The sequence below is a fragment of the Oreochromis aureus genome, linkage group 3 (genome assembly GCF_013358895.1).
Source record: "Oreochromis aureus strain Israel breed Guangdong linkage group 3, ZZ_aureus, whole genome shotgun sequence".
Classification (NCBI taxonomy): Eukaryota; Metazoa; Chordata; class Actinopteri; order Cichliformes; family Cichlidae; genus Oreochromis; species Oreochromis aureus.
Window position 1 is genome coordinate 66,043,131 of NC_052944.1, and position 12,768 is coordinate 66,055,898.

At 41.2% G+C, this 12,768-nt stretch overlaps 1 protein-coding gene and 1 pseudogene across 1 annotated transcript; both read right to left on the reverse strand.

Moving 5' to 3' along the window:
- On the reverse strand, positions 1-5,605 carry LOC120439040 (NACHT, LRR and PYD domains-containing protein 9A-like). Its single transcript, XM_039609706.1, has 4 exons — positions 5,550-5,605; positions 3,272-3,445; positions 733-906; positions 1-62 (listed from the first exon to the last, which is right to left on the reverse strand). Exons 2-4 carry the CDS (start codon positions 3,355-3,357, stop codon positions 53-55), a joined length of 270 nt encoding a protein of 89 aa, XP_039465640.1. The 5' UTR covers positions 3,358-3,445; positions 5,550-5,605; the 3' UTR covers positions 1-52.
- A 69-nt stretch (positions 5,606-5,674) lies between these two features.
- LOC120437349 overlaps positions 5,675-12,768 on the reverse strand; it is a 58,729-nt pseudogene continuing 51,635 nt past the window's right edge.

The following is a 12,768-nucleotide window of genomic DNA, read 5'->3' on the forward strand; positions in this document are numbered from 1 at the left end:
ATCAGGACACAGCTGCTCCTCTCTCAGCACACACACCGTCCTGTTACCATCATCACCTCCACCTGCAGAGAGAAGAAGGAAGAGCAGAGGAGATAAACGAGTGTTTCCAGAGACTCTTCATCAGCTGTCAGTCAGTGATGCAGCACATCCAGTATAAAGAGCAGCAGGGACTTCAGTGCTGGGACTGTACTAGGACTCATTGTTGCTTCACTTTCTCTAATCTTTGGATTTTTATTGAAGTTGATGAAAATGTTTTTCCCTCCTAGTTTGAGTTTGGACTTTCATTCATTAGAAGAACCTTGGTGTGTCCACTCTGAGCTCTGTAGGAACCCCAACAACAAGCCCAACAATCCAGATGTTCCAGCTGTTAACTGGAGGAATTCCATCCAAACATCTGCTCTCACTAAATTCTTCCTCACCTACAGACTGTGTTCTTCACTGCTTTAAACCTGGAAATGAATGCAGTCATTGGTCTGCGTGCTGCTTTGTTCAGAGAGCTGATTGGCTGTTGACAGCGTTTGATCAGAGCGTGTCAGCCGTTACTATGGTGACCATAAAGGTGAGAAACAGGAAGTGTTTGTGTCCAATCCTGAAGCCTGTCACCATTCTCCTCTCACAGCTTCACTGAGAAGCTGCAGCTTTACAGGAAACACTGGATCTTTGTTTCACACTGACTGTGTTTAGTACAATACTGCTGACAGCACCACCCACTCACTCCATCACTCTACTGACCTCAGATACTCCAGTCTGCAGTCTGGACTCTGCTGAAGATCAGACAGCTGCTTCACATCTGGATCCTTCAGGTTGTTTCCATACAGGTCCAGCTGTCTCAGATGGGAGGGGTTGGACTTCAGTGCTGCTGCCAGATAATCACAGCTGATCTCTGACAAACCACAGTAACTCAATCTGTATAAAGAATGAAAGATGTAAGTTTATTAGACAAAGTGTGAGCTTGAAATCATTCAGTGTTTCATCATCTGTTCAGAGCTGAAGAAGGTTCAGAATGTAGAAGTTTAGAAAATGGAAACTCCAAACAGCTGAAGCCAACAGGAAGCAGCTTCAAACAGGAAACTGTGCAGAGTTTCAGACTATATGTCCTGATGCAGCCAGTTGGATTTTGGAGATTTGAATCTCTGTTCTGTGATTAAGTCCTTGAATCATTTCTTCCAGTTGGTCCAACAAGACAGACTAAGTATTGGACATGTGTTGTGGCTCCATTAGGGGAGCTTCTACATGTGATGTGATGGCCCCTCTGGGTCTGTCAGGTCACAGGACTGAAGAGAGCTCAAACTGGGCACACAGTTGTTCCACTCTGGACCAGAGACTCTATACTGGGACCGAGGGACTGCTTTGACTGCACCCACTGGGACTTTTTAAAGGCTCATGTTCTCACTTAGATCATCGATTTCTACTGACATTTCTTTGTGGGAAAAATGGGGATTACTTTGGAAACAGGAAGTATTTTCCCCAATAAGCAGCCCTGGATTAGTAAATCACTCCAACATGTTCTCAGGCAGAAGAAGCTGTCTTGTTATGAGGGAGAGAATAAAAAGATTGAGGCACAGAAACATGTTGAAAGAGAGATAAAGCAGCTAAAATCAGGTGTAAAAGTAAAGCAGAGGATGAGCTGAATAAAGGACACTCAAGGCTGGCTTGGAAAGGAATGAAGTCCATGGTGGGGATGCAGAACAAGGAGCAAAGATGAATGTGATGCTGAATCAGCAGAAGACTTGGACTCATTGGATTCCAGCTTTGATATCATTGATTTCAATGAAGAGCTTTGTGATTGTAGCAAAGGGCTGGTAGCTCTGAGAGTCCCACTGATGAGGTGTTTGTGTGGAAATCTCTTAGTGGGACCAAAGAGAAAAAGCCCTGGTCCTGATGCTGTGGGAGGAAATGATTGAAGTGTGCTGTGAGGAACTGACTGGGAGATTTTCACACATTTTCCAGTCCTCCTTGGAACAACAGGAAGTTTACAGCATATGGAAACAAAGGTTAAGTGTCCTATGGCACTCAGTGATGATGGTGCTGTGGCCCCACCACCTCCACCTCTTTGTAAAGGAACTAACTGTAATCTGAAGCTTCAAATGGAACTAAGACTTCCTCCACTAGGTGGCAGTGTCTGAGGAGAAAGTGTTAGTGGAGCTGGCCTGGAGTCAGAAACAGGAAGATGCAGGATTTGGGCTGAAATGGGGAAAAGTGGTTGGCACTAGTGCCTTAAAGCAAGAAGGTTGTAGGTTGAAGCTTGTTGGCCTTTATGTGGAGGTTGGATGTTCTCCCACAGTCCAATGAAATGCTGCTTAGCTTCATTGGTGCTTCTAAATTGGCTGTAGGTGTGGATGTGAGAGAGTGCTTCTCTGTCTCTCTCTGTTGGCCCTGTGATGGACTGCTCACCTGTGCAGGTGGACCACGCCTCTTGCCCTATGACAGCTAGGGCACAGGCTGCAGCCTTGTGAGCCCAAGCTGAATAAACAGTTAGCAAAAATGATCCATAGATGGCCTGAAATCCCCCAGTTAGCAGTTTGGTAGATAGCTATGACATGCTAATCCCATCCAGCAGCTGTATTCTACCTGTAAGCTGATCCCTGCTGAGCCAAAGCACTTTTTCAGATACAAATTACAACCTTTAATAGAAACCTTTTGGTCAGCATCTTATTAGCCTGCTGTTAGCTTCATTCCACAGAAACCTGAGAGAAACTAACAGAGTTGATAAAGAATAAAGAGAAATGTGCTGATTTAAAGCCTTTGAAGTGCTTCAGATGATCTGTGTCCACTTCTGTCCACTCATTCATTCATGTAAGCTTCTAATGCAGCTTTGATCTTCACAGTCTGCTTCATGAAACTCATTCTAACCCTGAATGTCAGAGTCTTCCTCCTTCTCTTTCCCATCATTCATGCTGGCAGTGGAGGAGATTTGGATGTTGGACTGTGTTTTGGATGATGTGTGTATGTTTGTGTTGGACTGCTGTCTGTAAAGCAAACGCACATTTTGCTTTGGATTTCAGTGTCAGACAGACTTTAAGGTGGAATGAAGAGTTGGAGAGTTTCACAGTGAATTATCCAGTGGAGGATTTTTCTTCTTCTTTGAAGGTTTGAAATGTGAACATTGTTCTGCTGCAGTCAATGGACTAAACCAGAGAAGAAGAAAACAGACTTTACCATGAAGATCCTCAGTGTGGATCAGTATAATATCAGCCTGATGTCTGCAGTTTAGTGTCAGCACAACTTTCACATCATATTCATCTCAGCACAACTAAAACATGTGACTGACCTCAGAGTTTCAAGTCCACATCCTGGACTCTCCAGGAAACCACACAGATGCTTCACTCCTGAATCCTGCGGGTTGTTTCCATCCATGTCCAGCACGCTCAGATGGAAGGGGTTGGACTTCAGTGCTGCTGCCAGATAATCACAGCTGATCTCTGACAAACCACAGCACTTCAATCTGTATAAAGAATGAAAGATGTAAGTTTATTAGACAAAGTGTGAGCTTGAAATCATTCAGTGTTTCATCATCTGTTCAGAGCTGAAGAAGGTTCAGAATGTAGAAGTTTAGAAAATGGAAACTCCAAACAGCTGAAGCCAACAGGAAGCAGCTTCAAACAAACACAACAAGAGAAAAAACTCTGAATGTTTCACATTAAAGTCGTACATTTCTCATAAAAACAGGACAAAGACTTGAAAAAGTCGTGTTTTTCCTTCCAGGAACCACATGGCTTCACTTTTAAAGGTGAAGTGTGAAAGAAACGGACATATTTGAAGTCCAACACCTTTTTCCAGTCACATGATTAAAGCAGACAAACTACAAGCTCATTTTCATTCCAACAAGTCATCTTCTGACCTGGACTAACAACACTGGTCTCTATGTGCAGCTGGCTGTGAGACCAGTGCTCAGGAGCGTCTACAAAGTGCAACACTGAAAGAACATCACACACTCATTTGCTTCCATCACACAAACATCTACTGTCATTATTGTCACCAAACTCTGTGGATCCCTTTATTGCAAATTCAAATGGGATCAAATGGTCAGACAAAAGAGGGTTATGAGGAAATATGATGAAATGTTGTGTATTAGCAGCAAGTTATTGAATCATTTTCCTCACAAACCAAACAAAATGATTGACAAACATGTTTTTACAAACTCAATGTTGGACTTGGATCAGCAGGATAAGCTGATGTTTAAAGGCATTTGAGTCTCGCTGTATGAGAGTCCAGTTATTCCTCAATATTTATGGATGATGTTCTTTCAGTGTTGCACTTTGTAGACGCTCCCTGAGCCTCACAGCCAGCTGCACATGGACCAGCTGACATTATCCAGCATTAGAGGCGGCTGTAAAAAATTCATGTTCCCATTTAAATGGTTTGAATTTGAATCAAACGATGTTGATTCATTCAATCCTGAATCGATGTTTAATATAAATATATTTTGCCAGAATCTCAGCTTAAAGCTCACAAACTATTTCAACAAGCAGCAAACAGCTAAAACAGTAAATGAGAGCAGCTAAACACACAAAGATGGAAACCCAGAGCGTGGATCGTTCGCTCGACGGCACGGACACGGACACGCCGTCGGGGCTGAAAGTGGACAGCTCACAGATCCTGAAGCTGCAGGTTTCATCTGTCTCCAACCAAAACTGAGTGAACCAGCAGCAGAAGAAGATCAAACTCTGCTTCACGTTTGATAAATATGCTGATGAATTCTCTCTGACTTTGGCTGTTCCTGCCTGCACAGCTCTCTCTCTCTCTCAGTGTCCTCCAAGAACAGCTTCAAACATCTGTTTCTGCATCATTCACTGTTTCTTAGCCACCAGTCTGCTGTTGTGTTCAGTGCTGTCGGCCTCTGACAGCAAAGCCTCGTTTCTGCTGTTCCATGGAAACTTTTTAAAATGCTGACAGATTACAAACTCTCAGCTGTGTCTGTAATCAAACCTCTGTAACTTTGCTTCACTTCAGCAGCATCAGCTCATGTTCACATGTTGATTCATGGTTTGCTTCAGTTTTTGATCGACTGCAGAAGATTTTGAAGTTTATCTGCTATAAAAAGCCAGAAGAGGAAAATCTGCTTCATGTGTTTCTGTTTGATCCTCAGTGACTTTGACACAAAGGCCTCTGCTGTGATGATCACACCTCTGATCAAGTCTCACAGTGTCACAACTGATAAATGATCAGAGTTAGAAGATTTCTGACTGTCTGCTGTGTGCCGTGACCTTTGACCTGCTAAAGACAGTCAGCTGTGGATTATTCATTGTTGTGTCTGATACTTAGAACTGTGAGGAAGAAGCTACACAGTTAATCAGGGTCCCCTCTCTGAATCAGGAAAGGTGGGCAGGCGGCTGTGTGGGCCACGGGCCATACGTTGAGTCTCACTGTTTGAAATGTGAACATTGTTCTGCTGCAGTCAATGGACTAAACCAGAGAAGAAGAAAACAGACTTTACCATGAAGATCCTCAGTGTGGATCAGTATAATATCAGCCTGATGTCTGCAGTTTAGTGTCAGCACAACTTTCACATCATATTCATCTCAGCACAACTAAAACATGTGACTGACCTCAGAGTTTCAAGTTTACATCCTGGACTCTCCAGGAAACCACACAGATGCTTCACTCCTGAATCCTGCAGCTTGTTGTTGATGCTCAGCTCCAGCTGTCTCAGATGGGAGGGGTTGGACTTCAGTGCTGCTGCCAGATAATCACAGCTGATCTCTGACAAATCACAGTCCTTCAATCTGTATAAAGAATGAAAGATGTAAGTTTATTAGACAAAGTGTTTGAAATCATTCAGTGTTTCATCATCTGTTCAGAGCTGAAGAAGGTTCAGAATGTAGAAGTTTAGAAAATGGAAACTCCAAACAGCTGAAGCCAACAGGAAGCAGCTTCAAACAAACACAACAAGAGAAAAAACTCTGAATGTTTCACATTAAAGTCGTACATTTCTAACAAGAGTATTTTAAAGACAGCGTCACTGATGATCATCTTCTGCTCAGTAAAACTTTGGTTTTCCACATGTGAGTGTTAATGATGCACAAAGACTGAGTGCAAAGAGGGAGCGAGGAGGATGACAGAGAGATGGTACAGGAGCATCAAGAACCCGGCGAGGAAATGAGCAGAAGGACTTTGGAGCCTGTTGGATTGAAGCTTTCACAGAGACGTGTTTGACTGGACACCACCAGGACAGACTGTTATTGTTTTTTTATTTACATGCAGATGAAGATAATGATAAACTTTTTTGTTACTAGTCATCCTGAATTGTAGTAATAAAACAACTGTCAGTGTGATTATAAGGCCAAGAAAACAATGTTGCTGTCTGAACCATTCTGGGGTAACACATCACTTTGTGTTGAATTTATAGCAATTATAACAATTTCAATTTACTTTTAACAACTTTTACATAACTGAAAACAAAATATTTGAAGACTTTTTCAAGCCTGTGTTTAAAAAATAACTCTTTCCAATGGCAGTCGCCTCTGGATCCTATCAAACTGTTACATCACCTATAAGATCATATGAGGGTTTTTTTCATTGAACATAAAATTATATCTGACAACAATTACAGCAGGATCAGTAAACAGCCCCCCAACCCATCCAAACCAATGCAGCCACGGCCCAGCCAGTAACCAAACAGGGAGCATCGATTCACTGACAACTGTTCCAGTGTTACCCATGAAAAAAAATGATCATCATCTTTTACCCAGCATAATAAAGCCCTTATATTTGATGCCCAGTAACACAACAAAGATTTGCCTCCTGCGCTCCACGGTCTGTGTAATAAACTCTGTTTCAGCCTGGGTGGCTTTTTGTTCCAAATAAAGGAAGAAATGTGACTGTTCACATTGTTAAACAAGACTTTGTTAAAAACATTGGAAGACATTGAAAAAAATACTAAAATTTAGGAAATATTCTCATCTTGATGATATTTATTCTACCACCCTGTAGAGATGGCACGATACCACTTTTTTATGTCCGATACCGATATCATAAATTTGGATATCTGCCGATTCCGATATGAATCCGATATAGTGTGTTTTAATCAATAAAACTGTTTTTTAATATCTTGCTGCATTTTGTATAAGTTCATACTCCAGTTTAAATAAACAACAACACTAAAGCTATTCTGTTATACCTGTATGTAAAAAAATACACTGCACCCAAAATATTTCATAGTTCAGCAACACTGATCAATCTAATAAACTTAAACCTGCTCCATCCTCCCTATTCTGGTATTTTAAAGAGTACAGGCAGCACGGTGGCACGGTGGTTAGCACTGTTGCCGCACAGCAAGAAGGTCCTGAGTTCAGTTCCACCATCAGGCCGGGGTCTTTCTGTGTGGAGTTTGCATGTTCTCCCCGTGTTTGCGTGGGTTCCCTCCGGGTACTCCGGCTTCCTCCCACCGTCCAAAGACATGCAGCTTGTGGGGATAGGTTAATTGGATAATCCAAATTGCCACTAGGTGTAAATGTGCGAGTGAATGTGAGCGTGAATGGTTGTCCGTCCCTGTGTGTTAGCCCTGCGACAGACTGGCGACCTGTCCAGGGCGTACCCCGCCTCTCGCCCTATGACAGCTGGGATAGGCTCCAGCGCCCCCCGCGACCCTGAAAAGGATAAGCGGAAGCGAATGGATGGATGGATGGACTTAGCAGAAATATTAAGCAACCTAACTAATAGGGTTGCAAACTCCCAGCAAAAGAAAATAGGGAACCACCCCCCACCCTCTGCCTCATGATGCTTAATCGATGTAATCAACTTAAATTTGATGCAGGGTGAAAAAAAATGCACAGAAATAAATTATTTTTCTACAATAATTAAATAGATTCAACATCTTTCTTCAACAGAATTGCAGAATTCACAAATGGTACTTTCCCAAAGGAAAAAGTACTATAGCTTACTAGGGTATATTAGACTTAACAGTTACTATATACAGTAATGGACTTCTATACATTTTACATCAGATTAAAACTTTGGGTGTAAGATTCAGATAATTATTTATTAAAAGCTCGACATTTTAAATGAGAATAAGAAAAAAAAGTATGTCTTTGTGCCCCTTTTCCTGTTCATGCCCTATCGGCCCCCTGGCTAAACTTTGCTAGATCCGCCTGCACAGTTACCAGCCGTCAGCTACGTAGAAAAGGATCCTGGTGTAGAAAGTAAGTAGTAGAAAGTCCAGATCAATGCCAGTAAAACCAAGGAGCTGGTGGTAGACTTCCGCAGGCACAAACATCCTCCACTGCAACCACTGAACATCCAAGGTATGGACATTGAGGCTGTGGACAGCTACAGGTACCTTGGTGTTCATCTGAACAACAAACTGGACTGGACTCATAACTCAGACGCCCTCTACAGGAAAGGGCAGAGCAGGCTGTACCTGCTGCGGAGACTCAGGTCGTTTGGAGTGGAGGGCCCACTCCTGAAGACCTTCTATGACTCTGTGGTGGCCTCAGCCATCTTTTACGGTGTGGTCTGCTGGGGCGGCAACATCTCTGCCAGGGACAGGAAGAGACTGAACAGGCTGATCCGAAGGGCCAGCTCTGTTCTAGGATGCCCTCTGGACCCAGTGGAGGTGGTGAGTGACAGGAGAATGGTGGCTAAGCTGTCATCTCTGTTGGACAACACCAACAATTGTCAGGTCTCAGCTGAGTCTGAGACCTGACATTTTTTCGTGTGATTCTGAGACCCGACATTTTTTCGTGTGATTCTGAGACCTGACATTTTTTCGTGTGATTCTGAGACCTGACAATTTTTCGTGTGATTCTGAGACCTGACAATTTTTCGTGTGATTCTGAGACCTGACAATTTTTCGTGTGAGTCTTGAGACCTGACAACTTTTTTCCTGAGACCTGACAATTTTTCGTGTGAGTCTGAGACCTGACATTTTTTCGTGTGATTCTGAGACCTGACATTTTTTCGTGTGATTCTGAGACCTGACAATTTTTCGTGTGAGACTGATACCTGACAACTTTTTTCCTGAGACCTGACATTTTTTCGTGTGATTCTGAGACCTGACAATTTTTCGTGTGAGACTGATACCTGACAACTTTTTTCCTGAGACCTGACAATTTTTCGTGTGATTCTGAGACCTGACATTTTTTCGTGTGATTCTGAGACCTGACATTTTTTCGTGTGATTCTGAGACCTGACAATTTTTCGTGTGAGACTGATACCTGACAACTTTTTTCCTGAGACCTGACGATGTCCTAAAATGTACACCGTACCTGTGGGGTATTTTTACTTTAAGCTTATACTTTTTCAGTTTCACATCATTATTATATGAAAATTTGGATGTGTGTGTGTGTGTGTGTGTGTGTGTGTGTGTGTGTGCATATATATATATATATATAATATATGTATATATATATGTATGGGTATATACATATTGTCCAAATTAATAAATTAATATATATCTTGACTGTTTACGTAAGGTTTACATTTGTTAATAAGGGGGGTTTAGTTGTTTTGTTAAAGAGCTGCAAAGCTGAGACGGGTAAAGAAGAGGAAAGGAGATGGAGAAAGGGACGTACAATACTTGGGGATTAGGTTTGATGTTTAAGGAAATATTTTTGCTTTTATATAATTTTGTTTAAGTTCAACGCCATGTATGTACTTATTTTTTATCGTGTAACTTTTGCTCAGAAGACTTTAATTACTTGCGGTTGCTTGCTCGTCGAGACCGATACGATAACATTACTGCTGGACACCGAACTATGGCCACTGTAACCAAAGGGGGAACTACTGGTGGACAGGTTGTGAGGATAATTTCGTTAAATACTGGAGGGTTAAATGCCACAATAAAACGCACGAAAGTTATGACGCATATTAAAGATTTAAACGCTGACCTAATGTTTCTTCAAGAAACACATTTATGCAATTCTGATCATAAGAAATTAAATAGATCATGGATTGATCAAATTTTTCATTCTAATTTTAATATAAAAACAAGGGGCACAACTATACTAATTTGGAAAAACACTAATTTCACCACGGATAAAGTAATTAGAGACTCAAACGGTCGATATGTCATTATCACAGGCAAGCTATATGGAAGACAGGTTATCCTAATTTCAGTTTACGCTCCTAATTGGGACGACCATGAATTTGTGTCTTCACTGTTTGCTACTATCTCAAATTTAGATTCTCACCTTTTAATAATGGGAGGAGATATGAACTGCGTTACTGATCCAACATTAGATAAATCCAGTCCGCGTTCATCTGCACCTATGAAAATGTCCCAGGCTTTTGTCACATTCATGAACCATTATGGCTTCATCGACCCTTGGCGTTTTGCTCATCCTACTGCAAAACAATATTCTTTTTTTTCTCATGTGCATCGTACATTTTCGCGAATAGATTATTTTCTGATAGATAAAACGTTTATTCCTGAGATTGTTTCTACTCAGTATCTACCGATAACGGTATCAGACCATGCCACAGTAGTATTAGATCTTCAGTTTACAATGAAGCCAAAGAGATTTAGATATTGGAAGCTAAATCCTCTCTTGCTGGCGGAGACCAACTTTTGTAAATATATTTCTGAGTCGATTACTTTTTTTTTGCCAAACTAATAAAAATAATGAAACCTCCCCATCTATCCTATGGGACACTTTAAAAGCCTATATTAGAGGTAAAATGATCTCTTTTACGTCTTATTCTAATAAACTACGTAGATCCCAGCAGAAAGATTTGGAGAAGGCCATAAAAGAGATAGACAATTCTATCTCTCTTACAAATACACCTGATCTTTATAAAGAAAGAAGAAGACTTCAAACGGAACTAGATATTCTTCTTACTTCAGAAGCTGAACAACTCGTGGGTTAGTATATGAACATGGTGATAAAGCTGGCCGTCTCCTGGCACAGCAACTGAAGACTGAAACAGCGTCAAATCAAATTATACAGATAACCGATGATTTAGGCTTAATAACCTCAGACCCAGATAAAATTAATGATACTTTCAGATCTTTCTTTACTCAACTTTATACCTCAGAATCTTTCATAGATGAAAGCCAATTAAATCGTTTTTTGGAAAAATTGGATCTACCTAAAGTTTCATCTGAAAATAACTTAAAACTAACGCTCCTATTACAATTTCTGAAATTAAAGAATCAATACAATCAATGAATAGCGGTAAATCACCAGGTCCAGATGGCTACCCGGTCGAGTTTTATAAAGTTTTTTCAGACCAGCTAGCTCCATTTCTACTGGAAATGTTTAATTATTCGTTCGAAGAAGGAACTCTGCCACCTACCTACACTCATGCAATCCACTATTTTTTTTAATTTTTAAAAATGGCAGAGACCCACTGAGCTGCACATCCTATCGGCCAATATCACTCCTCCCGGTAGACGTTAAAAGTCTTGCAAAAATCCTAGCCCGGCGACTAGAATCGATTATGCCCTCAATTATCTCAGAGGACCAGACGGGATTTATAAAAGGAAGATGTTCATACTCTAACATAAGAAGACTTCTTGGTGTCATCCTCTCTCCATCATCCTCTAACGTTCCAGAAGCCATAATATCTCTTGATGCCGAGAAAGCCTGAGATAGAGTGGAATGGGCCTATCTTTTCTTTTCTTTAAGACAATTTGGTTTTAATAATAATTTTGTTTCATGGGTCAAATTACTCTACTCCTCTCCTTGCGCCTCTGTCTGTACAAATAATCAATGCTCAACTTCATTTCCACTTTTTCGGGGGACAAGACAGGGGTGCCCACTCTCCCCGTTATTATTTGCATTAGTGATTGAACCACTCTCAGTAGCTTTAAAAATGGTGAAAGGATTAGGAGGGATTGATAGATGGGGTATAAAACATCAGGTGTCGCTCTATGTAGATGATTTGCTTCTTTATGTGAATGATCCTCTACTAAATATCCCACACATTTTATCAGTATTAAATTCTTTCAGCTATTTATCGGGATATAAGCTTAACATCTCCAAAAGCGAATACTTTCCAGTTAATCAAATGGCTGCAGATATACCTACATAAACTATACCCTTCAAAATGGCTAATTTGGGGTTTAAATATCTCGGAATTGCAATTTCACGATCTCTGACATTAATGCGGGAACAGAATATTACTTTACTCACAATGAAAGTTAAGTCTGATCTTCAAAGATGGAACTACCTACCGCTGTCTTTAGCTGGTAGGATTCAAATTATTAAAATGAATGTATTACCTAGATATCTATATGTATTTCAAAGTTTGCCCATTTATCTGCCTAAATCATTTTTCAGAACTATAAATGACGCTATTTCGTCATTTATTTGGGCCGGTAAACGTCCAAGGCCTAGTCGCTCGCTTCTTTATAGGGATAGATCAGCTGGAGGATTAGGACTGCCTAATTTAATTGGGTATTATTGGGCATCTAACATGTATAATATATTATTGTGGTGTACGTCTCACTATACTAACTGGTGCCAGAGTGAAGCGGCCTCCTGTTCCTCGTCATTACGTGCTTTAATAATGGATTGGATTTATATAGCGCTTTTCAAGGCACCCAAAGCGCTTTACAATGCCATTATTCATTCACTCTCACATTCACACACACTGGTGGAGGCAGCTACAGTTGTAGCCACAGCTGCCCTGGGGCAGACTGACAGAAGCGAGGCTGCCATATCGCGCCATCGGCCCCTCTGGCCATGGCGCGATAGCATGTGATACCTTACAATCATCCCTGGTCTTCCAACCCAGTTGTCACTGAAACATTAAAAATTTGGTCGCAAATAAGACGCCACTTTGGTTGGCTTACCCTCCCTCTTGCATCCCCGATCTGCAACAATC

What these genes read in the sequence shown, in the direction of transcription:
- LOC120439040 (XM_039609706.1), bottom strand. Translation starts at nt 3,357, where the DNA reads ATGGATGGAAACAACCCGCAGGATTCAGGAGTGAAGCATCTGTGTGGT. An exon ending in TGTGGACTTGAAACTCTGAG is followed by an intron (nt 907 to 3,271) that starts GTCAGTCACATG and finishes TTCTTTATACAG; the next exon opens with ATTGAGTTACTGTGGTTTGT.